Here is a 23,025-nt window from a genome sequence, read left to right as displayed (position 1 = left end):
GGTCTTTCACAGACCACGGCCTGCCTTGTCCTTTCCTCTGGCTCTCTCAACCTTTCTGCAGCCATCTGCTGGCAACACTTCCCCTTTCTCCACTTGGCTAGGTCAGGTTGAGTTACATGACACTCAGGTCACATGACCTTCATTTTCCCCTCCTGGGGAGGAGAGCTAGCTGTGTCACGGGTGGAGACCCATCCCCCTTTAAAAGGGCCAGTCCCAAGTGGCAGGATCCCCTCACTCTGGGACCCATTTGGGGATCACTCTTTTGGCCATGGCATTCATACTGGTTCAAGGAGCTGTCTACTGAAGAAGGTCTCAGCACCCTGTGTGTCACTTTCTGTAGGAAGGAAGAATCTCCACTGATTTCAGTAGTACCTCCATGAGTACCCCATGGAACAGAGCTCTCCAAGAAATTACAGTGTCCCCATCAAAGCAGAACACTCAAAGATTCTACCCTGAGAATATCTGTGCAAAAGTACTGGTTTTTCCATCCATATTAATAACCTGTAGAGAAGTATATTTTTGCCATTTTCCATCAGCAACTACAACTTTTCACAAGGAAATCCACCATGTTGTCACGAATCCACCACAAGTGGAAATTTGTCATTTTCACAGCAGCAACAGTTTCATGTTTTTGTGGAAAAATTCAACCTCAGGTGAACAATTCTTTTGGTCGCTATGTGATTTTTTTTCCCCACTCTATGTGGGAAGTTATTTGCACGGCTCTTTTCACACAGGAGATGTTGTGGTATACGCAGAACAAAAGCCTTCCTGATGAGGCAATCTCAGCACAGCTCCCGCTGGGTTTGACTACAGAGAGACTCCCTTTCAGCTCATTTGGTAGAGCCACTACTGGAAGTTGGAGGACTCCTAATTGGGCAAGTCCATTTGATAGTATCTGGCCAGCAGAGAACAGGAACAGATGTAGGCAAGTAAACCAGTTACTCTGGTAGCTTCAAATTAATATACTAGTACTTATGAAGATACAGAGATAAGAGACAGACAGTTCAAAAAAATGGACCAGATCTAAACACCCTGAAAGCTTGGCTCCAGATGTGGATTTGAACGAATAGCAAATATCCAGTCCCAGCATGCCATAGGCCTTGTGTAAAACCCAGGATGGAAAGATCTGGTGGGGGAAGCAACCCCCATTTTCAGTCTCGGAGCAAAGAAGGAAATCTTCCTGGGAGTTCACAATGGCCACACTGCAATGCTTAGTGTCTCTTCCCCATCCTTTTTAAAACCAGTAGCTTCCAACAAACAGTATTGTAGTACTGGAATGGAGCTGCAGTGTGGAAGGCATTAACGGGAGCTCAGTCTATGGTATCAAAGTGTCTTTGACACCAGTCATCAATTCAGAACAAAGCTAATAGAGGTTGTGTGTCTCAGGGTGAATTAATGAGTCATTGTTCGTAAGCTGGTGCAGTTTCCTCAAAGCACAAACATCTTCCAGCTGAGCGCTGGGTGAATTCCCTTTCCCGGAATGCCCATGAGAATTGTGGGATGTGATAATTATTGCCAAGTGCTTAGATAACAAGAGATAGAAAACAGCTCAGTAGTTTCATAATGCACAATAGATGGAGTAGAGTAGCTAGCATAATGGGCCCTGGATCTTGACTGGGGAATCTAGGTGCTATTGTGATACAAATAATAATAAACATTTCTATGCTCCAGCTTCCCCATTTGTAAAATAGAGATACCACCTCCTACAAGGTGGATTGGTTGTGAGGCTTAATAAATTAGTATTTGTGGGGTACTTAGAGACTGCAGGGATGAGCACCATAAAAATGCCAACAAATAAATAAAACTAAAGATGATCCCATTAAACTAGCCTTGGTCTGGCTTGACTTTGGGTTCTGAGGGTAGGATTAAAATCCATAAGTTACTCCCCACAGCAATGAGCAGAGAGGAAGTGCCCAGTAGCGGTTTGGGGAACCTACCAGCTCTGAGGGAGATGGCTCAAACATGTCCCTTCTCCCTTGTAGTGAGGAGCATCAAGTTATGGGGCACATTTCATCACAGAAAACAACTGTCTCAGCTACCCTCCAATTGACAGCATCACAATCTCTGGGATTTACAGAGAGCTCACTAAGTCGAAACATGAACACTGACAAATGCTCCCATAGGAACATCCTGCCCCCTGCACCTCCCCAAACCATTCCACATTCCCCAAAATAGCATCTTTTACCCACCTCACCACCCAGCCCTTCAATTTTATTAGCACAGCTGCCTCCACTCCTAACCAGAGGGCAGGATAAGCCTATGGTTACTGTGCACTAAACAGAAACACCTGTGCCTCTCGCTTTAAAAAAAAAATACATGTATTGTTATTTCTTTTCTTCATCGCATTAAGCCCCATGTTCTAAAAAGGAAAATAAATCCCCACTCTTACATTCTCTCCCACACCCCCACGTGGTCCTGACAGACAAGCACAGACGGTGCAGCAAATATTTCACTTAGTTTTATTTTAAAGAAAAGAGGAGAGAGTGAATTCTTGTGGCATTCCAGAGGTCCCCAGACACTCATTCCGAATGCCTGAGTTGGGCCCCGGGTGAGTTTCAGTCTAAAAAAGAACGTGGGTTTCTAGGCAGCTATCCAAATTCAACACAGACACTTTTTTTAATCTGTGGAAAAAAAACACCCAAAAGAGAAGGGAAGAAAAAAAAATCCAGCAGGAGGGGGAGAAGCAGAGGGGTGGGAGTGGCTGCAGGGGGTGGCAGAAAAGGAGTGAGCTGTGCAACAGTCAGTTTGAATTCTTTTCCGTTTCTCACTGCCCCGTCTCTTAGGAATGCTCCTACTAAGATGGAGAGTAAAGGCAATAAGCTGCGAGTCTAACTGTGAGAGGGGCAGAGGTGAGTCCACATATGGCCATGATGATGTGAGTGATGACAGTGACGGGCCACTGTTCCCTCTGAGAGGCTGCCCCTGACAGAGTAATGTAGGCTAATTTAGAAGTCAACTCTGCAACATCTGCCCTATGCTCTGCTCCCAACATGCTAGCTGGTCACACAATAGGGATGCTCTTGTTCCCTGATGGGAGTCTGTAGGAAGGGGCTAGCTCTATGCGTTAGCCAAGGGGACACCTGGTTCTGGTTTATGTCATAAGAGCCACTGTGGCTGCTCTCCTAGTTATAGATACACCTGGATCTGATGCAGGAAAGTCTAGGCTGTGCCTTGGTCATGATAATGCAGTCCATTGGGATGAGGTTCATTGCTGAAGCCCTACACTAGGGCCTGCTGGGAATATACATGGTTCAAACCCACAGGGTTCCAGGGTAGCCATGAAACCTTGTGGAAGAGAATACAATGCCCTCCCTTAGGGCAACAACCTTGGTCTGAAGAGACACACTAAGGCATCAACTTCAGACACCCTGAACGTCTCCCCACTGACACTAGCCAACCTGCGGTAATGCCTGACTAGGAAGGATGGGGCTGCTGTTAAGGATGCCGCGGTGTCTTACCTCGTTCAGTTTGGCCCAGTTGAAGGATTTCAGTGGGTGGGAAGGCTGTGGGATAGATTTCTTCCTCAGGCTGGTCCCACTGCTGCTGAAGGTGGTTGTGGGAGGGGGCATCATCCCCAGGCTGAAGAAAGGAGGGGCTCCAGGTGGGGGAGGTGGCCCTCCCGGTGGAGGTGGCGGAGCAGGTGGAGGGGGGCTGCTGGAGAATGGGAGTGGGGGTGGCAGCGGGGGCAAACACTCCATCATCAGAGAGGAGGGCAAAGCTAATGGGCCACCAGGAGGGGGTGGAGGAGGGAGTGGGAAGGAAATGCCACCTCCTTGCTGGAGAACAAAAGAATAAGCAGAGGATGTTTAAAATGTACAATAACTCCATGGTGCCAACTGATATGATTCTCTCTCACAATATTTGGTGTTTTTCTTAAGGCCCCAGATTGCAGAGTTTTGTGATAAGGGAGAATCTCAACTTTCATTTGAAAGTCAAAGAGTAAATTTCTAGCCCTTGTGGTAACAGAAAAGAGCTTGAAAATGTGACCCTTAAAATGCTCAAAATACAGAGCCAGTAAAAAAAAGAAAAAAGGCAAAATCTATTTTTCTTCTGATCTCATGAATTTTGAGGGGCTGATGCATGATTTTTGAAATACTGAATACATGCCAACTAACCCCACTAACACAAAGACAGGAGAGAAGCCCCTATCCATGGTGACTCGCTTCTAAGGGCTGCATTTGGGCTCCTGGAGGCTGAGGCATGCTAGGAGTGAGAAAGGCGCTGCACCAAGCAGGAGGTAGCTGCTGGAAAAGTTAGGCCTGCAGAGTGCAGAAGCAGCTGCAGTCCCTCCAGGGGCACCACAAGGAGTATGTGTCACCTCCATTTCCTATACCTGTGTAACTGATGACGTTTGCCTTTCTCCAGCCATCTCTGGGGGTGAGGGGCAAACATGCTCCATTTCGGGGTTTCAACACAAATTATGGACATCTGCCGCATTGTGGGAAGGGACACATACCCCTTGGCTTTTTGTGCATGGTTAAATGAAGAGGGCAATTACAAAGAAAGAATGGGACAGACGATCTATAGACCTGTGGGCACTGATCCCTGCATATTTTACCAGGGCACATACCCTGGTCCATAATGCAGGCCTATGCAGCCTTTATGCTGCAATCAGAGGTGTGATTGCAACATGGGCTGGCATATCGGTGCTAGTTTTAATTAAGCTAGAACAGCAACAAATAGCTGTGGAGATGCAGCAGCATGGGCATCAGCACAGGCTAGCAATGCAAGTACGCACCCAAGAGTCTCAGTGTGCTTGTACAACCTATGCTGAAGCCATGTCTTCATTGCTATTTTTAGCCATGCTAGCATGGGTAAAGCTAGCACAGGTATGTCTATCCATGCTGCAATCAGACTTCTGATTGCAGCGCAGACCTATCCTAAGCCTCCACCTTTGTAGCTATATACTCAGACTCCCTTGGTATGGGGGCGGGGGGGGAGGGGGGGAGAGACAGTTCATCGTTATTGTGCCTTTGCTCATTATTCTTTTGCTTCTGAGGGTTAAAGGATGAGAAGAAAAGTCTCAACCTCATACCGAGAACTCATTGAACTGAGCTACCAGGTCTGTCATTTGGTCCCGGGTCTGGCGCAGTTCCAAGGATTCTTTCTGTAGCTTGTCCTTCATCTTGTTCAATGTCTTCATCATTTCATCTTTCTCTTGGGTCTTTATCTCACATTCTCTTTCCTTCTTTTCCAGTCTGCTCAACAGCTCTGCGTGTTCTACAGAGAGAATGAGGAAGCATGACTGATTAAGCAAAACCCATGAAAGCTCTCTAAGGAGATGTGAGCTAGATTGAGATAAATAATGCAAACTGGTGGGGGTGAGGGGGTTATAACCAGGAGCAACGAGATGAAACTGGGCCAAGGAATACGTAGACTGATTTTCAGTATATATTACTTGACAGAGGCTTCTTCAGCTGTCGAATAATCACTTGAGCCATTTAAAAACTAGACTAGAGAAGGCATTGGGAAATATACTACTAGGACCAAACAAGCATTGTCCCATGGGGATATGGACTGGAGGATCAAAAAGGTCATCTCCATCTCTACAGTCTATCATTGTGTGGTTAAATCAGGACATCTCCCTCAGTTCTTCAAACAGAGAGAGACCATGTACCTTTTCTGAATTTCTCCGCCTGATCCCTCCACTGTTTCACTTCATTCTCATTCACCAGCCTGAAAGATGAAACCAGATTATTTATGGTCTATTCTGAGCCATCCAGCCCTGTGGGCCACAATGAACAATGACTGGAAAAGACAACTTGCTGAATTGTAGTATTTCCATGCTGGGTCAGATCAGTGGTCTATCTAGTTCAGTATCCTGCTACCCACAGTAGACAATACCTGATGCTACAGATGATGATATAATTGGCCCTTAATGTGCCTTCATTATTGTTTAATGCTATACATGAGGGGGTGGGGGGAGAGAAAATCCTTCTTGATCCCTTTTGTGGTAAGTGGATGTCCTGGCAGCATGACATTTACTTTTATCACAGCCCTCATGGCTAAATTATTACTACAGCTGGTCACAAATTATCCTGACTCTCCAAAAAACAAAAACACAACTGCAAAAGTGCAATAAAAAGGCCACCTACAACTCAGAGAAGAGAGGCTGGCTACATTTTAGATAATGTATCAACTGCCAGACAATGCCAATACCTCAAACTGCTATGGCCATTTCTTACTAGTGAAAGAAAACACTCAGGAGAAGGAGTGATTAGATATGCAACAGAAGGAGCAACTATGAAAAAAGACCAGACGCAAGGTCTACAATGAGGTCCCATGTTGGGATGGAGAGAAGGAAGTCAACTACAGCATATATTTTTCAAAACAGCTAATGAGAAATTAGCTCTGGCTCACAGAAGACACTGTATAATTTTTAATGGAATAGAATGTAGTTCTATATAGGAGTTTATGCTCAAAGTATTGCAAAGCACTTTAGTTCTATACCAGAGTTTTTCCACCTACAGCTCATGGGCTGTGGGCGGTCCCCAGAGGTCATGCTGGTGGGCTGCACAATCAAACGGTTTGGCATTGGAACGTATAGTGCAGCACAAGGAATGGGTGCACGGGAGAAGAGTTGGGAGGAGGGATGGCTCATGTGACCACCTCTCACATGAAGCAGCTCACAGAATGAAGTAACTGGAGAACCACTGGCCAAAACCACGTGCGGTTGAGGGAGGGAGCAGATATTTTATGGAGAGATAAAAGTTATTTATGCTATTTGGCTGCTGATTTACTTTATGTTATTTGAAATCTTCCTGAATTAACCCAAAGCCATTGATGAAGAAGATCTAAGTAGAGCAGGTCAAGTTTCATAAAACGTCAATGAAACTTTCATCAACACTTTGAAAAAAAGAAAAAACAATTTTGTTAACTTTTCATGACTTTTCTTCCTTGATTTTCCACCAGCTCTAAGGCTAACAGAACTCAAAGAGCACAGGAAAGTAAAACATACCCTGGAAAATAAGGAACAGATTAGGCTACAATTTGGAAAGCAATTAACTAGAAAATTTATAACAGATTACAATAAAATATAATCTAGATGTAAGATCCTCAGTGCAGGGACCTGGTATTTTGTTTAAGTGGCATTTACACCTAAAGTACTGGATAACAGAATTAAGTAAGAATAATTAACACAATTTACATCTTAATGATGTTCTTGACATTGAAGTTGTCCAGTGGAGCTATATCTGGATCATCCCCTCTCTCATCCTGAAGAACGATTTGTTGTAGTATGCGGTCTAACAGCTGCCACTGCTGGAAATGTCCCCCATTCCGCTTATCTGCAGGAGAAACACCAATGTACAAGGGTTGATATTAATATCCGAAGGTGCTTGGAATCCCTGTATTCCACAGACAACAGGCCAATGTTCCTTGCTTTCTTTTTACCCATCTTAACAAAACGGTTGGGGATGGGGAAGGCATGCCACATTGCAGGTAAATTATAGAACATCGGTCCTGGTTCTGCACGATCTTGCGCCTTGTATTGTCATTTGCACTTGAGCAACAAGGGTGTAAAATCCTATCAAATCAGACCAGTGTGAAAAGTGCATGCACAATCATACACCTAATTTGCACATTCAAATTCCATATTTCTACTGACAGGTTTCAGAGTAGCAGCCGTGTTAGTCTGTAACCACAAAAAGAACAGAACAGGAGTACTTGTGGCACCTTAGAGACAAACTATAAATTTGTTACTCTAAGGTGCCACAAGTACTCCTGTTCTTTTTGCATATTTCTACTGCAGATCAGGTAAGTGTGTGCAGAAATGCACCTACAGAGGTGTCTCCATAGGTCAGAGTTGTGACTTTGCTACTTGCTGGGGGAGGATTTTTGTGTGGCGGGAGGGGAGTATCTAGATACCATAGTGACCAGGCATTTTACAAATATTTATATTCACAATTTGCATGCTCAGTTATCTGTAATTCAATTAAACAAAACTTTGTGCACATAAGCTATAAAAAAAAGTTACCAATGTGTTAAAAAAACAAAACAAAAAAAACCCTGATCCCTCTGGTATGCATTGAAGGAGCCAGGACCCATCTTGGATAGGAATACACACAGTGTACACACAACAGCAGGAAATGCACTGCAGATTGGCCCAATGGATTTCAAAGTCTGGCCCTTTAAATACCCATAAGTTTTTATTAAATACTTCAAAACTGCTGAACTGTGCCTCTGACCCGACAACATTCCTATCAAGTTTAGCCCTCCTCTGGTAGCACATTCTGGGCTCACCCTGAGCCCCAAAGCATATGTGCTGTCTTGTACCACATTAAAGAATTGACTGTCATACAACTGCTAGGTGGGTGACTGTACTTTTAAATCCAGCAGGTGCCCAATAGTGCTCTGCATGTAGCCTCTTGGTAAGACATCAGGAGGGTTACCCTCACCTTCCTTGCTAAGCTTCTCAGTCTCACTGCTCAAGCCTGGGTGAAATTTACTAAAACCACTCCCCAGGACTCTTTCCTAAAAGAGCTAGGTTAAACAGTTGCATAATGATCTTGCTAAAGGCTCTTTCCTGGCCATTACCCTTTGAAAGCATCAATCAGTAATTACCAATTGATTATTTAATCAAATAACTTTAAGAACCCATTGATATCATACCCTTCAAAAAGAAAATGCTGATTTGGTTTTCTGGTTAGGGTCTGAGAGCCTGATGTATTGCCATGAGACAGCAGCCCAAAGACATGCTTATTGGGAGATTTCCCATCAATGGGCAACAAAGGTTTTATTTGATTTTTTTTTAAATTCTTTATTGAGTTGTGATAAAATTCAAAATGGCACCCACGCCTGGGAGTTCCCAGACCCAGAGCACAAGAGCTCTATCTCTCTCCTTTGAAACTTTTAATTTAACCCCCCCCCCCCCCAAAAAAAAGCTTAGTTTGTGACAAGCTGGGAGGCCCCCAACTTCTTAATTTTGTTTGAAAGTGCAGAGAGTTAAGATGCCATTTGTTAGCTTCCAAAATCCACTGGTTGGGGTCAGTGTCAAATCCTAGCTCCTTCACCCACAATGTCTGAACAAGTCTTTGCTGTATCAGAGAGAAAGTGCATTTCCTCCTGTGATCTATTGTCCCTTTCTTATATCAAGGCTTCCCACTCCCCTCTGCCCCAGGAAGCAGGGATGTACTCACAAGGCATCTGCAAGCAATGCTGAAGGACTGATAGCAAATAGGGATAGGCGTCCGTGTGCTTCAATCTCTTCTTGATCATCTCGAACATCTGAGAGGCACTTTTTGTATCAATGTGAATCTGGAGTAGACAGAGAAATAACATGAGAGAGAGGGGAAGAGAAACATACAGAGTGGAAGATGGATCCAGGAGTGAAAACTGTTCAACAAGAGAGATAGGCAGACTGCAAAAGGCAGGAATCCCTTTGCGATGACCCAGCAGAGGGGCTTCAGTGAGAAGGGGGCTGGCAGATAGGGAGTCAGCTGGGCATTTGGGATCTGCACTGCCACACCTGGTTGCAGTGGCAGTAAGGAACAGTTCCCAAAAGGGTGGGGAGGCTGGAAAGGTGGGACGACATACCTCTGACCTTGCTCCATCTACTCTTCCCCTCCCTACAACATTTGTGGCCCTACCCCTCCCCATCTCCTCTAAAATGCCACCCTGTCTCCACAACCTCCCAGGTGACAGCCTTCAGAAACGTACCCTGGGTTTTGTTATTGGAAAACTCGGAGATGGGTCTGAGCTACGCCCAGAGCTGAACTCTCTCAAAGCGAGGGCATATTTGGATCCAGAATTTTGGTTCAGGCCCAGGACTACTGAGAATGAGTTCCCACCACTCCAGCCCTCTTCCGTCCCTGAAAACTCTGCACAATGCAGAGAGGAAAATGCTTTTGTCCAAGCCCTTTGGCAGGAGTCATGGCAGTGTTTAATGTTTTCATTGTTCACGTGTACTATCCCCATTCTGTACATGAGAAACAGCAAAGAGCATTCATCATCCCTTTAGCAGCCATGGCTGTTCCCTGCTGACTGTTTGGGAAAGTTGCAGGCTTTTGCATTCAGCAGCCAAAGCAGATATTCAGCCTCTGGCAACTCTAGCTCCCACATAGGCAACTCACCACATCAAACCGCTTGGCAAGTTCCAGATCATCCTCATTTCTCACCATCTCAAAGAAATCTAAGTGCCTAGAAAAGAGGAAAACAAGTCCAACCAACTCACATGGCACAACTCGCACCTGGACCAAAGCTGTGGCAGGGGAGAAGAGGCACTCCATTCCCTGACAGAGGGCTGCGATAATGGAGGTTTGATGAGGCAACCCCCCAAATGATGGGACTGTCCAGACACCTTGGAATATTTACTCTGTCATGCTCAGAGGACAGGGTATTTAATGGGGCTTAATGACAAGCTGGGAAGAGTGGACTGCCTGGGGTTCAACAAGTTGATAATCCCCATTTAAGTCTCTATGTCAAGGTGATTGTTGCTTTTAGAGCTTAAAAATTAAAATAAAATAGTGTGACAGGGTCAGGCCAGATGGTTATAGGAGAGTAACAGAAGGCAGATATATTAGCCCCAGGCTAAGTAGGTCCATTTTCCCTGGGTAAGGTAACAGGGAAGGTTCCAGAACAATCAGGAACCTTCTGGAGACAAGACAGGCTGATTAGAACACCTGCAGCCAATCAAGAAGATGCTAGAATCAATTAAGGCAGGCTAATCAGGGCACCTGGGTTTTAAAAAGGAGCTCACTTCAGTTTGTGGTGTGCATGTGAGGAGCTGGGGGCGAGAACACGGACTGTTGGAGGACTGAGGTGTACAAGCATTATCAGACACCAGGAGGAAGGTCCTATGGTGAGGATAAAGAAGGTGTTGGGAGAAGGCCATGAGGAATAGCCCAGGGAGTTGTAGCTGGTTGCACGGCTGTTCCAGGAGGCTCTCTAGATAGCTGCATTCCACAGGGCCCTGGGCTGGAACCCGGAGTAGAGGGCAGGCCCAGGTTCCCCCCAAATCCTCCCAACTCCTGGTCAAACACAAGAGGAGTCAACCTGGACTGTAGGTTCAGAAAAACAGCCAAGCTGAGGGCTACCGTGAAGCTCCAAGGCAAGCAAATCTGCCAATAAGCGCAAGACCCACCAAGGTAGAGCAGGAACTTTGTCACAATAGGCATATGACATGCTGTATCTTCACTGACATATCACTCACTGCATAAGGGGGAAATCCATGTGCCCTGCTTGCTTGCCAGACTGCTGGAATAATCTCATTCTGTATATGACATGTAGCACAGAGAATTTCAAGTATTCCATTAAACACAAGGGATTTTGTCATAGTGCTTGGGGTCCTCAAATTGCACTAGCCCCCAGGGCTCCATGCTCTCTTTGTCTAACCTTGCTCCATTGTAACTTGTGAGATGCAGCAGCAACACTGACTTCCTGTTGAACATCCTTGGTTACTGGATAACAAATCATCACTATTCTAGTGGGCCAGATTCTCATTTCACATACAATGGTGTCAATCCAGAGTAACACCGTTGACTTCAGCCATTTGGCCAGCTTGTGACCAGCATAAGAGCACAATCTGGCCCAGTAGTGCTAATACAATGGGGTATGTGTGTAAAAGGAGAATTCCAGCATCATACTTCCATATTCTGAGTCAAAGACTTGAGGCTCCTTTGCTATCCTTCATGAGAGGCAATTGGATTTAACCAGGTATTTATACAAAGTGTCAGGTTGCGGCATGTCATGGTTTGATCCTTGAGTAGAAATCTCACTCACAGTATTCCCAGCCATACTGAGGTTTGAAGGAATCTCCAGTTTTGATGGGACAGCCTGCGTCTTGCAAATTAGGGGCCTGATCTGGCAGTCTTCCAATCCATGTAATTCCAGCAGAAACTGCTGCCTCTCTCCAAGCCACCTGGTACCTCCAGACTAACCCTGTCCTCAGGGAGTGGTTTGAACTAGGGTAATGGGGGAGAGGAATGGGAAGTAGCACAGCAGTGGGGGCATTCCCTCTCCATGCATAGGTGGACCACAGGAGAGAATTTGCTCCACAACACAACACCACATGCCATACCTCCCAAGGTTTGTGTTCCGCATTGCCTCACTTTATAATCTGATAAACTTCTACAGGTTCCTCAAGATCCTCAGGTATCTCAGTCAAATCACCTAGTTCTAAAAAGTTTATTTTGGCTTGTAGATTTCTGAAGAGTTTAATTTAAGCTGCCTCAGTCAATGCAGCGAGCTACAGAACTTAAAGTCACCAAAGCAGATGTACCACACTGGAGCGCCTCTTTAATACCTTAACTTTTAAAATATGACTTCAAGAACCAGAACATTAGCCCTGTGTAGATGTTGATTTGATGTATTTATTGAACTGTGGTCTTGTTCTTTCCTATCAGGGTTGTGGGGTGGTGGCATTTTCTGCTTGTTTTTACTGGTGATCATCTACATCTTAGAAGCACAGTTCCGGAACTCTTTGTCCAAAAATTTTCATGTTGCCTCCATAACCAATTTGCCCATTCTGAGGATGCTGTGTGTGCATGCGTGTCTTTTAGAGAGACCCAACAGCAAGCTTGAATGGAAACTCAGTTGGAAACCTTATTTCTGGAACAGCTACTACTGCTCCATAATGGAGTATCTATTGTCAAACAGCACGACTCACCTGTCTAATGTTGCATTTTCATGTCCTCTTAGCTTGTCAATAACAGGTTGAATTCCCAGCATCAGAAACTCATATCGCAGGTGCAATCGGAATTCCAAATTGTCCTTACAGAAGTGGGGTAAAAAAACCCAACTCATCAGACTCCAAAAGATTTTGGATAGATTCACTTAAAGGTAAATTCCTACTTTGAATATCACCTCTCCTGCGTTTAAACGTTTACAGATAGGCTCACTTCCCCTGGTCTCACTCAGAATTTCTCTCAATCCTGCCCTTCCATCAGAAAAAAAAGTTCAAACCGGGCCTTCAGTCACTGTGTCATTCTCGGGTGACTGTGTATCCTGCGGTTCCCCCTTCAAAACCAAAGTCCTCGTATAACTACCATCAGCTCCATGTATCCTTCTGAGAAGGGAGCCCTCAGAGACCTAACAATGCTCTACAAGTTGCTCAGCAAGGGACAGAGGAAGAGCAAAGCAACTGGCATTTTCTCTATGATCCAAGAGCAGGTCACTTCCAAGCCTGGGTCACAAGCAAAAAGAATTTTGGAGGCTTCATTCAAGATCTCATCTATGAACCTCACAAAACCACCATACACACTGGTGTATTTCGGGGGGGGGGGGAGGGGAAGGGGTGTCTCTGCTCAGGAAGGGCTTCAATGGGATTTACAAGCAAAGAATGAGGACGATGTTTTAAGTTAGGATTGATAAGACCAGTCGAGCACCTTTTCCAAGAATTTAACCCACTTAATACACTGTAAAGACTCACGCCTTGGTCTAATAGCCATTTCCAAAGCAAATAATTCAGTAGCAACAGCTCTGTTGTACATGGAATTTCCAGGACGGTGACTCACCTCGCCTGCGCCAGCATTCAGAACAGCATTGATAAAGGACATGATGGCTGTTTTGAGATTCACCTCATCCCGATAGCGCCCCATGCTTCGGTCTAGCTCATTCAGCAATGTCTGAAACACAAGGGGTGAGGTGAGAGGAGACTAACAACATTAATTACTTTCCAGCTCCCACATTAGCTCCTTGTGAATGAATGTCGGGCAGAGTCAGACTGCCTTTGATGTGTCACATCTCTGCTAGAGTGTAAGTGCTTCAGAGGAGGGGCCATGTCTACCTGTCCACATTCATTACAATTTGGGGCATTCCAAGAAAACTAATTAATAAAATGTCCACTTGATCCTGATGGAGAATCCCTGCCTAGTGCTTTGGAGGAAAGCAAATCCCTGCCACCCTTTCCCATTAAAGTCCCAGTCAATATGATCCATATGGCAGCAGTAAGAGGACTTTCCCTAGCCCAGATCTTCCAGTCAGTTTAACTCTGTATGTGCAAGACAGAATCTCCACGGTTAATGCATCTTGGCCCATTTATACCAGTGGCATCCATGTAATTTTCCATTCTTTTCTTGAGTCTAGCACAGTGGATTCTGCCAGTGCCTCAGGGGATAGAGAATCCCAAACATTAACTACCCTCTGGGGAGAGCCACCTCTGGAAGCGTATCATTGCACCTAGACCTTGGAGGTGTTTTGGTTTCCATTTGTTCCTTGGGTTCTGTTTAGTTGACATAAGGCAGATTTTTGCTCAAGTCTTTATGAGCTTCTTTTATGTATTTGTACACAACAGGAAGAGCCCCTGTGGTCACTCAGCTGCAAACTCTTTAGAGCTCAGAGGTGAGCTGCAGAGCTAAAGTGGAAGTGGAGTTAAACCCAGATTTCCATGCTGATGTTCCCCACTAAACAAGCTACAGAAGCATTTTGCACTCAAATATCTTCAAGCTAATCTTTATTAAATCTTCCTGCTTTGCAGGCAATATCCCAGAGCACATCACTGTCATGGCATCCGGTATTTATGATGCAGAATGATGGATTCTGGGATATCACCAGTGGGTTTGGAAGTACCAAGAGATGTTATTATGAGGCAGGGAAGAATTAAAACAAAACACAGTTAATGTGTTTTGGTGCCAAAATGCCCCCTGCAGCCTCATTAGGCTCAACTCCATTTGAACTCACGCTGCAGAGGTCCCCTTAAAAACTGATTAGTGTCATAAGTGACTTGTGTCATTCTATATGTATCCTTTCTCACTGATTCCAGGTCACGTGTGCTCCGCTTGTAAATCCAAAAATGATTCTTCTCTCAAAGCTGCAAATTCCACATGGAAGATAACTACGTTGTCCAGCTTCTGCCTCTCACATCACCAACACTAAACAAAAGCCCCACAATCAGAATTCAGTTGACAATTGTGCTGCTTATGCACTAGGGAGAATGCAATCCTGCTCAGTCTTCTAAAGGTATTTTGGCTATACAGGGAGAATAGGACTAAAACATGCTAATGTAATGCATTCAGCAGGTATGGCTAAAATACACACATGGAGCAGAGATATTGAGTAAGGAAGTTCATTTTTTACTTAGTGGCTTTTGGACCCTGGCTACTGAAAGCTGTTCATTCCTAGCCAAGTCCCTCCATGCCTGTGATCAGTTTAATAGGTGTAATGTGGCCACCTCCAGAAAAGTACATCCCTATGGAGATAAGGTGTCACATAATCCATGCCTTGTATAATGGTCTAAAACCCTTTTCTTATTTATTATACACCTTTCTGATCCAGCCTAGGACTCTCTGGGATCTTTTTCTGTAACTGAACGTAGCATATACACCTCCATGTTACTACATGCTTGAATGTCTAAGCCCCTTCTACAGTCAGCATTTTCTCAACAGCTCAGTGGGCCGAGTAAGTCTGAGCTTTGTCTTCTGTGCCAGCTGCAAGCACCTCTGCCCCCGGCGTTTGATCATCCAACAACTACAATGTCTTCCCATTGCTCAAGTGGACACCCGACACCCACCCCTGCTCTCTATTCACCATAAATGGGCACCAGTCTTCAAACACACCCAAAAAACCCAAAGTTCCTGAATTGGCCAAAAAGCAGAGGAGAAACAGCAGAGAGAATTTAATTCTGTTACTTCAGATTTTGTGCCAAGATTTTGAAATTGAAATCCAAAGCCTTAGGTCTCTGGAATGACGTGGGCAGGATTTCCCCAGCTATTAAAACAGCAGCTCCAAAAAGTAAGTTTTTTGTTTTGTTTTCCCCCAAACTTTGCACAAACCTGCCTCAGTCAGAATTCCCTTTGTTCAAAGTCAAGGCACATCAATTATTTGGAGAAGACATTGCTGAGCTAGAGCAGATATATGCTCATCCATGTCTACAATATATTTTTGTGGTTTGATAAGGACATGTATGAGAGACAGACAATGTTAAGATTTATAAAGTATCATTTATACATCCAGACCCACTAGCCATCCAGCTCGAAGGACATCTGCTAAAGTTCTCGGTCCCCTTCCTGCAATGGAGCTGGGAATAGGATATGAAAAGTAGTCAGGGCAGGGCAGGGCAGAGCAGAGGAGACTGTAGGGTAACAGAAACAAAAACGCTGAGTGAGGTAAGCAGCATTGTATCCTCTGCCATCACTTTGATCTAGAAGGGAGCACTATAAAGTCATGAAGTCCTTAAAGGGTCATAGTCTCTACCCCACATGGTGTGGCAGTTCTCCAATATCCCTAACCCTTCTGGAGTGGCTGATGCTCAAGTCTTGACTTGAACATTTCCTGTGAAGATTTCACCACATCTCTGTGTACTAATTGATTTTATGGTTATAAAAGTTTTTCTTACTAGTTAAGCGAGGAAAGTTTTTGCTTAATCTTATTATTCCTCATCTCTGACATCCAATAAGGTTCCTTTAGTAAGCAGCAAACCTCAAAGCGGTTTGGATGAGCTCTGAGGGGTGGAAGCAAGTCAAATGGGAATAAAGGATTCTACTTTTTAATTTACTTCTTTTTAGTCCCTTTGTGGTGTAATCTCAGATTGCTCAAATCTCCTTCTATGGGCCCTGTTCCATACTGCTAGTATTTAATACAAGCCAGGCAATAGGGTTCTGGAAGGAACGCCAGTTGAAAAGGCTAAATTTAGGAAGAAGACTGAGCTGCCTATATTCCGTCACCTCAATGCTTCTAGTGATACTAAACATGAAAACCAGATACTGCTTCTACTCTTGTGATTCTAGACAGTGACTGCACAACAGCTCTCATCACCCAGGGAGACATCTCCCAGGTCACAGTAAATCTAAGGGCTTCTCTGCATTGTGAGTTACTGCTCAGCCAGGCAAGGTGCAAATCTACAGAGCACAAGATTGCTGAGTAATAATGTCCTATATGGACTCCATTACCACACAGTGAAAGTCCTGGAGTGTAGCTTAGTGTATTATGGCTTGAGAGCGTAAGTCCAGGTGGCCTGGAATCACCAACAGTTGCTTTAGTAAAGAGAGAAGCACTGGCCTATATCTGACAATGGGATTCACTCAGAACTGAAAGCAGGGTGACTCTTAGCATTTTGACAGGTCTGTCAGATGTAAAGCCAGACATGAAGGACATTAGTGTGTCCTAAAATATCTTCCCAGGCCAGAGTGGCATCACCACTTTGCAAAATGATAAGACTGAATCAAAGCATGAGCGTGTTGTTAAGATGCACAGATGTTACAATGCCCTGACACAATGAGTTTGTCCCCCTAGAAAAACCTTGGAAGATGGCAACCATAATAATTAGTGCCAGCAGTGCACTGGGCACATTATGGAAGAGTTATAGAACAATAATAGGATCCTTGCCTCAAAGAGAATCAGATATAAATAAGGCAATGTATAAATGAGCACTTTCAGTATGCACAGCACTTATTCACAGATCTCAAAGGTAAGTCAGTGCCATTATCTCTATCTTATAGAGGGGGAAACTGAGGTATTGAGGGGTTAAGTGACTCACCCATGGTCACACAATGAGTCAGAGACCAAATAGAAATAGCATCCGCCAGTGGAACTGAATGCAGGAGAAAGGAAAGAAACCAAGCGGTGAAGTTTAAAATTTGTCTGGTTAATTCTTGATTTTTGTTCAGAGTGTTTGTCGCTTTATTTTCCACATTTTCTTTTTCTTCTTCTTTTATGGAACAAGAAGCATGTTCTAAAGAGGAACTGGCTGGAGCAGAGGCATGTTCAGCCGGGAACAGGGAGGAGACAAAACATTTGCCACCGTACACTATGGGCAAAGATGCAAAGAGGAGCAAACTAAGAAACTAGATAGTGGTTCCACAGCCCAAACCCGAGTGTTAAATAGATGCATTTATATTTATTACTATTCGTGTGATATTTTAGTATGACCTCTGTCCCCTTAGGTGTGCACTGCATTTATTCATGTCTGCTCTACTAGGATAAATCAGTTGGTTCTCATAGAGAGCACTGGTGGTGCTCTGCCCATGCCAGTGACCCAGATGAAGCTAATAAACTCTCCCTGGAGGAACTTGCAGACTAAGCCTGAGATTTTCAAAGTCATCTAGATGGTTTGATTGCCTAATTGCCATTAATTTTAATGGGTATTGGGTGTCCAGATCGCCTAGGTGGTTTTGGAAACCTCCACCTAACTGGCACAAGAGGCTGCAGCATCTCACAAACTGGAAGAGACCCAGTCCCGCAGAGTGTGGACATTAGAGGTGGAATACTTCCCAATGCTGGTTGTGTTTCAGGAGCATTATAAAAGAGGAAAAGAGGGGGCTTGTCATATCTTAATAAAAAATGGTTCAGGCATAAAGGAAAGCATGAAAGAAGGTACAGAATGGGCAAATCGGACCGCTCAGCTCAGGAAAAAAGCTGGGGCAAACATGAGGAAGTGGGAAGGGTATACTGAAGGAAACAAGAGATAAAGGCTGGTAAAAAATTGAAAAGGAGAAACTAACTATTAGCAGTAAAAGGAGTGAGAAAACCAGTGATGCATCTGGCAAGAGGAAGATGATCTTGACAGTGGCATTCTGGTCAAGCTGCAGGGTTGGAAGATGGGGGAAGCTGGAAGGGAGGAGGTTGCAATAGTGAAATAAGATGACTGGAGTCAAGACTGAAGTCTTAGCTTAGTGGAGAGCATCAGAAGGGTGAAATCTGGAGATATGCTGGCTGATTCTCCTCTAAGACTAGTGTAAAAATATCAGAATGGCCATACTGGGTCAGACCAGTGATTCACCTAGCCCAGTATCCTGTCTTCTGACAGTGGCCAATGCCAGATGCTTCCAAGGGAATAAACAGAACAGGTAATCATTCAGTGAGCCATTCCCTGTCATCCAGTCCCAGCATCTGACAGTTAGGGGCATGGGGACACTAAGAGCATGGGGTTGCATTCCTAACCATCTTGGCTAATAGTCATTGATGGACTTCTCTAGTTCTTCTCTGAATCCAGTTATACTTTTGGCCTTCACAACATCCTCTGGCAACAAGTTCCACAGCTTGATTGTGAACTGTGTGAAGAAATACTTCCTTTTGTTTGTTTTAAAGCTGCTGCCTATTAATTTCATTAGCTGACTCTTGTGTTATGTAAATGGCTAAAAAACAAACACACTATCTTATTCACTTTCTCCACACCGTTCATGATTTTAAAGATTTCTATTATATCCCGCATTAGTTGTCTCTTTTCCAAGTTGACTAGTCCCACTCTTTTTAATCTCTCCTCATATGGAAGCTGTTGCATACCCCTAAATATTTGCATTGCCTTTCTCTGTATCTATTCCATTTCTATAGATCTTTTTTCAAATGGGCAATCAGAACTGCATGCAATAGGCAAGATCTGGGCATACCATGGATTTATATAGTAGCATTATAATAGTTACTTCTTATCTATGCCCTTCCTAATAGTTCCTAACATGGTTAGCTTTTTTGACTGCCACTATACACTGAGCAGATGCTTTCAGAGAACTATCCACAATGACTCCAAGATCTCTTGCTTGACTGGAAACAGCTAATTTAGACACGATCAATTTGTAAGTACAGTTGGGATTATGTTTTCCAATGTGCATTACTTTGCATTTATCAGCATTGAATTTCATCTGCCATTTTGTTGCCCAGTCACCAAGTTTTGTGACATTCCTTGGTAACTTTTTGCAGTCGGCTTTGGACTCAACTATCTTGAATAATTTTGTATCTGCAAACTTTAGCACCTTACTGTTTACCCCTTTTTCCAGATAATTTATGAATATGTTGAAAAACACTGGCCCCCACACAGATCCCTTGGGGATACCACTATTTACCTCTTGTCATTGTGAAAATTGACCATTTATTCCTACCCTCTGTTTCCTATCTTTTAACCAGTTACCAATCCATGAGAGGACCTTCCCTCTTATTCCATGACTGCTTAGTTTGCTTAAGAGCCCTTGGTGAGGGACTTTGTCAAAGGCTTTCTGAAAGGCCAAGTACATTATATCCACTCGATCACTCTTGTCCACATGGTTTTTGACCCCTCAGAGAATTCAAATAGATTGAGGAGGCATAATTTCCCTTTACAAAACCTGTGTTGACTCCTTCACCAACAAATAAATAGTGTTCATCCATGTGTCTGATAGGCAAAATGCTTGAAACTGGCACTGAAGTTAGGCTTATTAGCAAGATTGTATCTGGAGCCATTTTTAAAAATTGGTGTCACATTAACTATCCTCCAGTTATCTGGTACAGAAGCTGATTTAAGTGATAGGTTACATACCACAGTTAGTAGTTCTTCAATTTCATATTTGAGTTCTTTCGAAAAACTCTTAGGCGAATACCATCTGATAAATTAAACCGAAGTCACCAGGACCAATTTGTTCCAAAAATCAAATCAGGAATTACTTCACTGAAGTCAGTGAGTGTTACACCAGATTAGTACCAGTGTGAGGTCAGAGTCAGACCCATTGTAGATGGAATGATGGCTTGGTTATGAAGAGGCAGTAATTCAGACTGTAGTTTCCAGTAGGACCCAAGTGTGAACTTTTCCAATTTAGCACACTAACCCCTAGATTTAGCAAAAGAATTGTCTATATTTTCTACAAGGTCCCATAAAATAATCCATCTCCACAAATGAATTTCAGTAGAATTTATAGTGGTGGAGCCAGATCCTCATTTGGTATAAACTGGTGCAGCTACACTGATTTCAATGGAGTTACAACAGTTGGGTCCAGACAATGGTTTGGATTCTGATCTTAGTTCCACTGGTATAAAACAGGATCAATTCTATTCAAGTCAAAAGAGTTATAGCAACATAACCAAAGTACTTTGGTTACAGCAACATAACCTAAAGTAAGAAATTGGCCCAAAGTAGCAACTTTCCCTTTGTAATCTCTCTGCTACTTCTTCATTTGTTGAAGTCTGTGTTGTACTATACTAGGCATTCCGGGTAGTAAGTCATGCCTGGAAGACCAGAGATGACTTAAGACTGAGCAGCAACCTGTAACAAGAAGAATACAATGTTCTTTGGTTCAGAGTTAATGTGTGATTTCCACACACTAATCCATGTCACTTAGGCACATGCAAGTGGGAACTAATCAGTGCTCCAATCTGAAGCTGTCAGTAGTGAGTTATGCAGAGGCTTAAGTTTTAGACAGCTGCCAATAAATAAAGCTGACCCTCACTTCCTCATTCTTGTGAGGAAGTGGGGGGAGGGAGAAGGAGAAAAACCATTTAGGAATTCCACCAAGACAAGAAAAGAAACAGGGAGAAGGGAAAATAAAACTCTCTCACAGTTCTCTGGGAGAAAATGGTTCCAGCAACAGCTGTCTCACATTTACTCACTGACTCCTTGCATCATCTGCTATTGAGAGAGGTTGCCAAAGAAGATCCAAGGGGGGAGAGAGAGAGAGAGAGAGAGAAAGAGAAATTCTGACGTTCATTGCTGGTGCTATTGGGAAAAATGCTAAATCCAGAATCAGTGAGCAGCTGAGATGGAGCACAAGGATTTCAACAAGAGGAGGGATCAGGCAGCAACAAAAGGGGCAAGGGGAAACAGGGAATTATGTATCACTGCTGTCAGGATGGTGACTGGGGGAAAGCACATGTTCTGGAGTGGGAGGGAAAGGCCACTCTCAGAGTCACTGACTATAGTTCATGGTCTTCATTATTAGTGATGAGTGTTGTTTGTTCTTACAAGGAAGCCACGAAAAGTCAAAGAGGGAGGGACTAAATGGCTCAGGGGAGTGGGAAAGGCACATGGAACTTTTCACCTCTACGTCACTGGTCTCCATCTAACTTGAGTCAGTACTGGCCAAAAGGTGAGAACCATCTGATGCCTTGTGTGAAATGAATTGTCAGGTCTCAGTCCAATCCCAGGTTTCCATATGACTCAACATGCCATCACAAGTGGCAACCCTCATGGGCTATTTATTTATCCTACAAAATAAATAGCCCATGAAGACTGAACTCCTCTCTCATCCTTTCACTAGCTAGTCCCAGGAGGTGAGGGTTGAAGCACAGTAGTGAGGCAGTGAGTCAAGGCTTGCACAGCTGCTGTGTGTATTGCAACTTTCCCTCTGTTCCCATCTAGAGCTGTCAACCCAGCACCTTTCACCAGCAGAAAATTCCATTCTAAAGCAAAACAAAATCTAATGAGAATGCCAGAGTTTTAGATCTTTTTCATCTTTAAGTTACTCTGTAAGACACACCAGTGAGAGGTTTTCTAAAAGATGTGCTCTAGTTCAAACAGGAATTACTTCAGGGAAGTTCTATGGCCTGTGTTATGCAGGAGGTTAGACTAGAAGATTATCAGAGTGGTCCTTTCTGGCCTTAGAATCTATATCAAAGACTGAGCTTCTCTGGAACTTGGCCTGAGCTCAGTCTTCCCCACTTTCTATGGGCCCAATAGTCCCATTTCTGTCAGCTTCCAAGCCTGAGATGCTGAAATCCTCCTCCTCTTTGGCTCATCTGCTGTCCCCTTAAATAGCCTATTGTCTCATCATCTATGTGAAAACAGAGCAGAGCCTTTGGGGGATTCCAGGCATCCTTTTCATGAGACCAATCCACAATTTCATCTTTTGTCATGAACAATGGAGCCAGAGCAATTTGTTTCCACTCTGCATGTTCAGAATATGCATCTCCTGTTCCTCCTGTGTAGAGTTTGCTTTTGATTAGCTTTCACTACTCAGGAAGAATTCTAATGGCTTAATTGTGTTAATGCCAGATCCATGTTTGGGGAAATTCTGAGTTGGTTTTATAGGCTAAGAGAGAATTTCTGAGAAGGGAATTAGAGAGCAATGGGTTGGAATCTACCTAAAGCAGGAAGCTCTAAACCCTTCAGAGAACTCATGCACTGAGAGATGCTATTAAATGCTCAGGTGATAGGAGACATTTTCCACCAAAATTGTCCTTGGAAGCCAAAGGAGCTGTGAAGTATTTGCAAAGCCTTGGTTATAAAGCTGCAGATCCAAGACCCAGAGTGAAGAGCTGCTCAAAAAGGGCAGTGTCGTTGCTTTATTGTATTAAATCCAGACTCAGTCCTCTATTATCTCCCAGGCACATACAGAAAAGGCACAAGCTGGCTTTTCTAGTGCCTCCTTGGGCTCAGCCACCTCACCCCCTTAGTGAAAGCTCCAGATCTCCCAG

General features: G+C 43.9%; 1 protein-coding gene across 3 annotated transcripts in view; it reads right to left on the bottom strand.

Annotated features, from left to right (window-relative positions):
• The window catches only part of DAAM2 (dishevelled associated activator of morphogenesis 2), a 150,071-nt gene that overhangs the window by 45,552 nt on the left and 81,494 nt on the right, over nt 1-23,025 (bottom strand). For all 3 annotated transcript variants that reach the window (XM_077811912.1, XM_077811910.1, XM_077811911.1), the window contains exons 6-13: nt 13,452-13,562; nt 12,605-12,708; nt 10,071-10,137; nt 9,138-9,255; nt 7,148-7,286; nt 5,618-5,676; nt 5,036-5,220; nt 3,459-3,776 (exon numbers count right to left, since the gene is read on the bottom strand). In XM_077811912.1, coding sequence (XP_077668038.1) covers nt 3,459-3,776; nt 5,036-5,220; nt 5,618-5,676; nt 7,148-7,286; nt 9,138-9,255; nt 10,071-10,137; nt 12,605-12,708; nt 13,452-13,562 — 1,101 coding nt within the window. The remainder of the gene's footprint in view (nt 1-3,458; nt 3,777-5,035; nt 5,221-5,617; nt 5,677-7,147; nt 7,287-9,137; nt 9,256-10,070; nt 10,138-12,604; nt 12,709-13,451; nt 13,563-23,025) is intronic.

The sequence above is a fragment of the Eretmochelys imbricata genome, chromosome 3, assembly GCF_965152235.1.
Source record: "Eretmochelys imbricata isolate rEreImb1 chromosome 3, rEreImb1.hap1, whole genome shotgun sequence".
Taxonomy (NCBI): Eukaryota; Metazoa; Chordata; order Testudines; family Cheloniidae; genus Eretmochelys; species Eretmochelys imbricata.
Note: the sequence above shows the minus strand (reverse complement) of the source record. Positions and strands in the feature narration are given on the sequence as shown.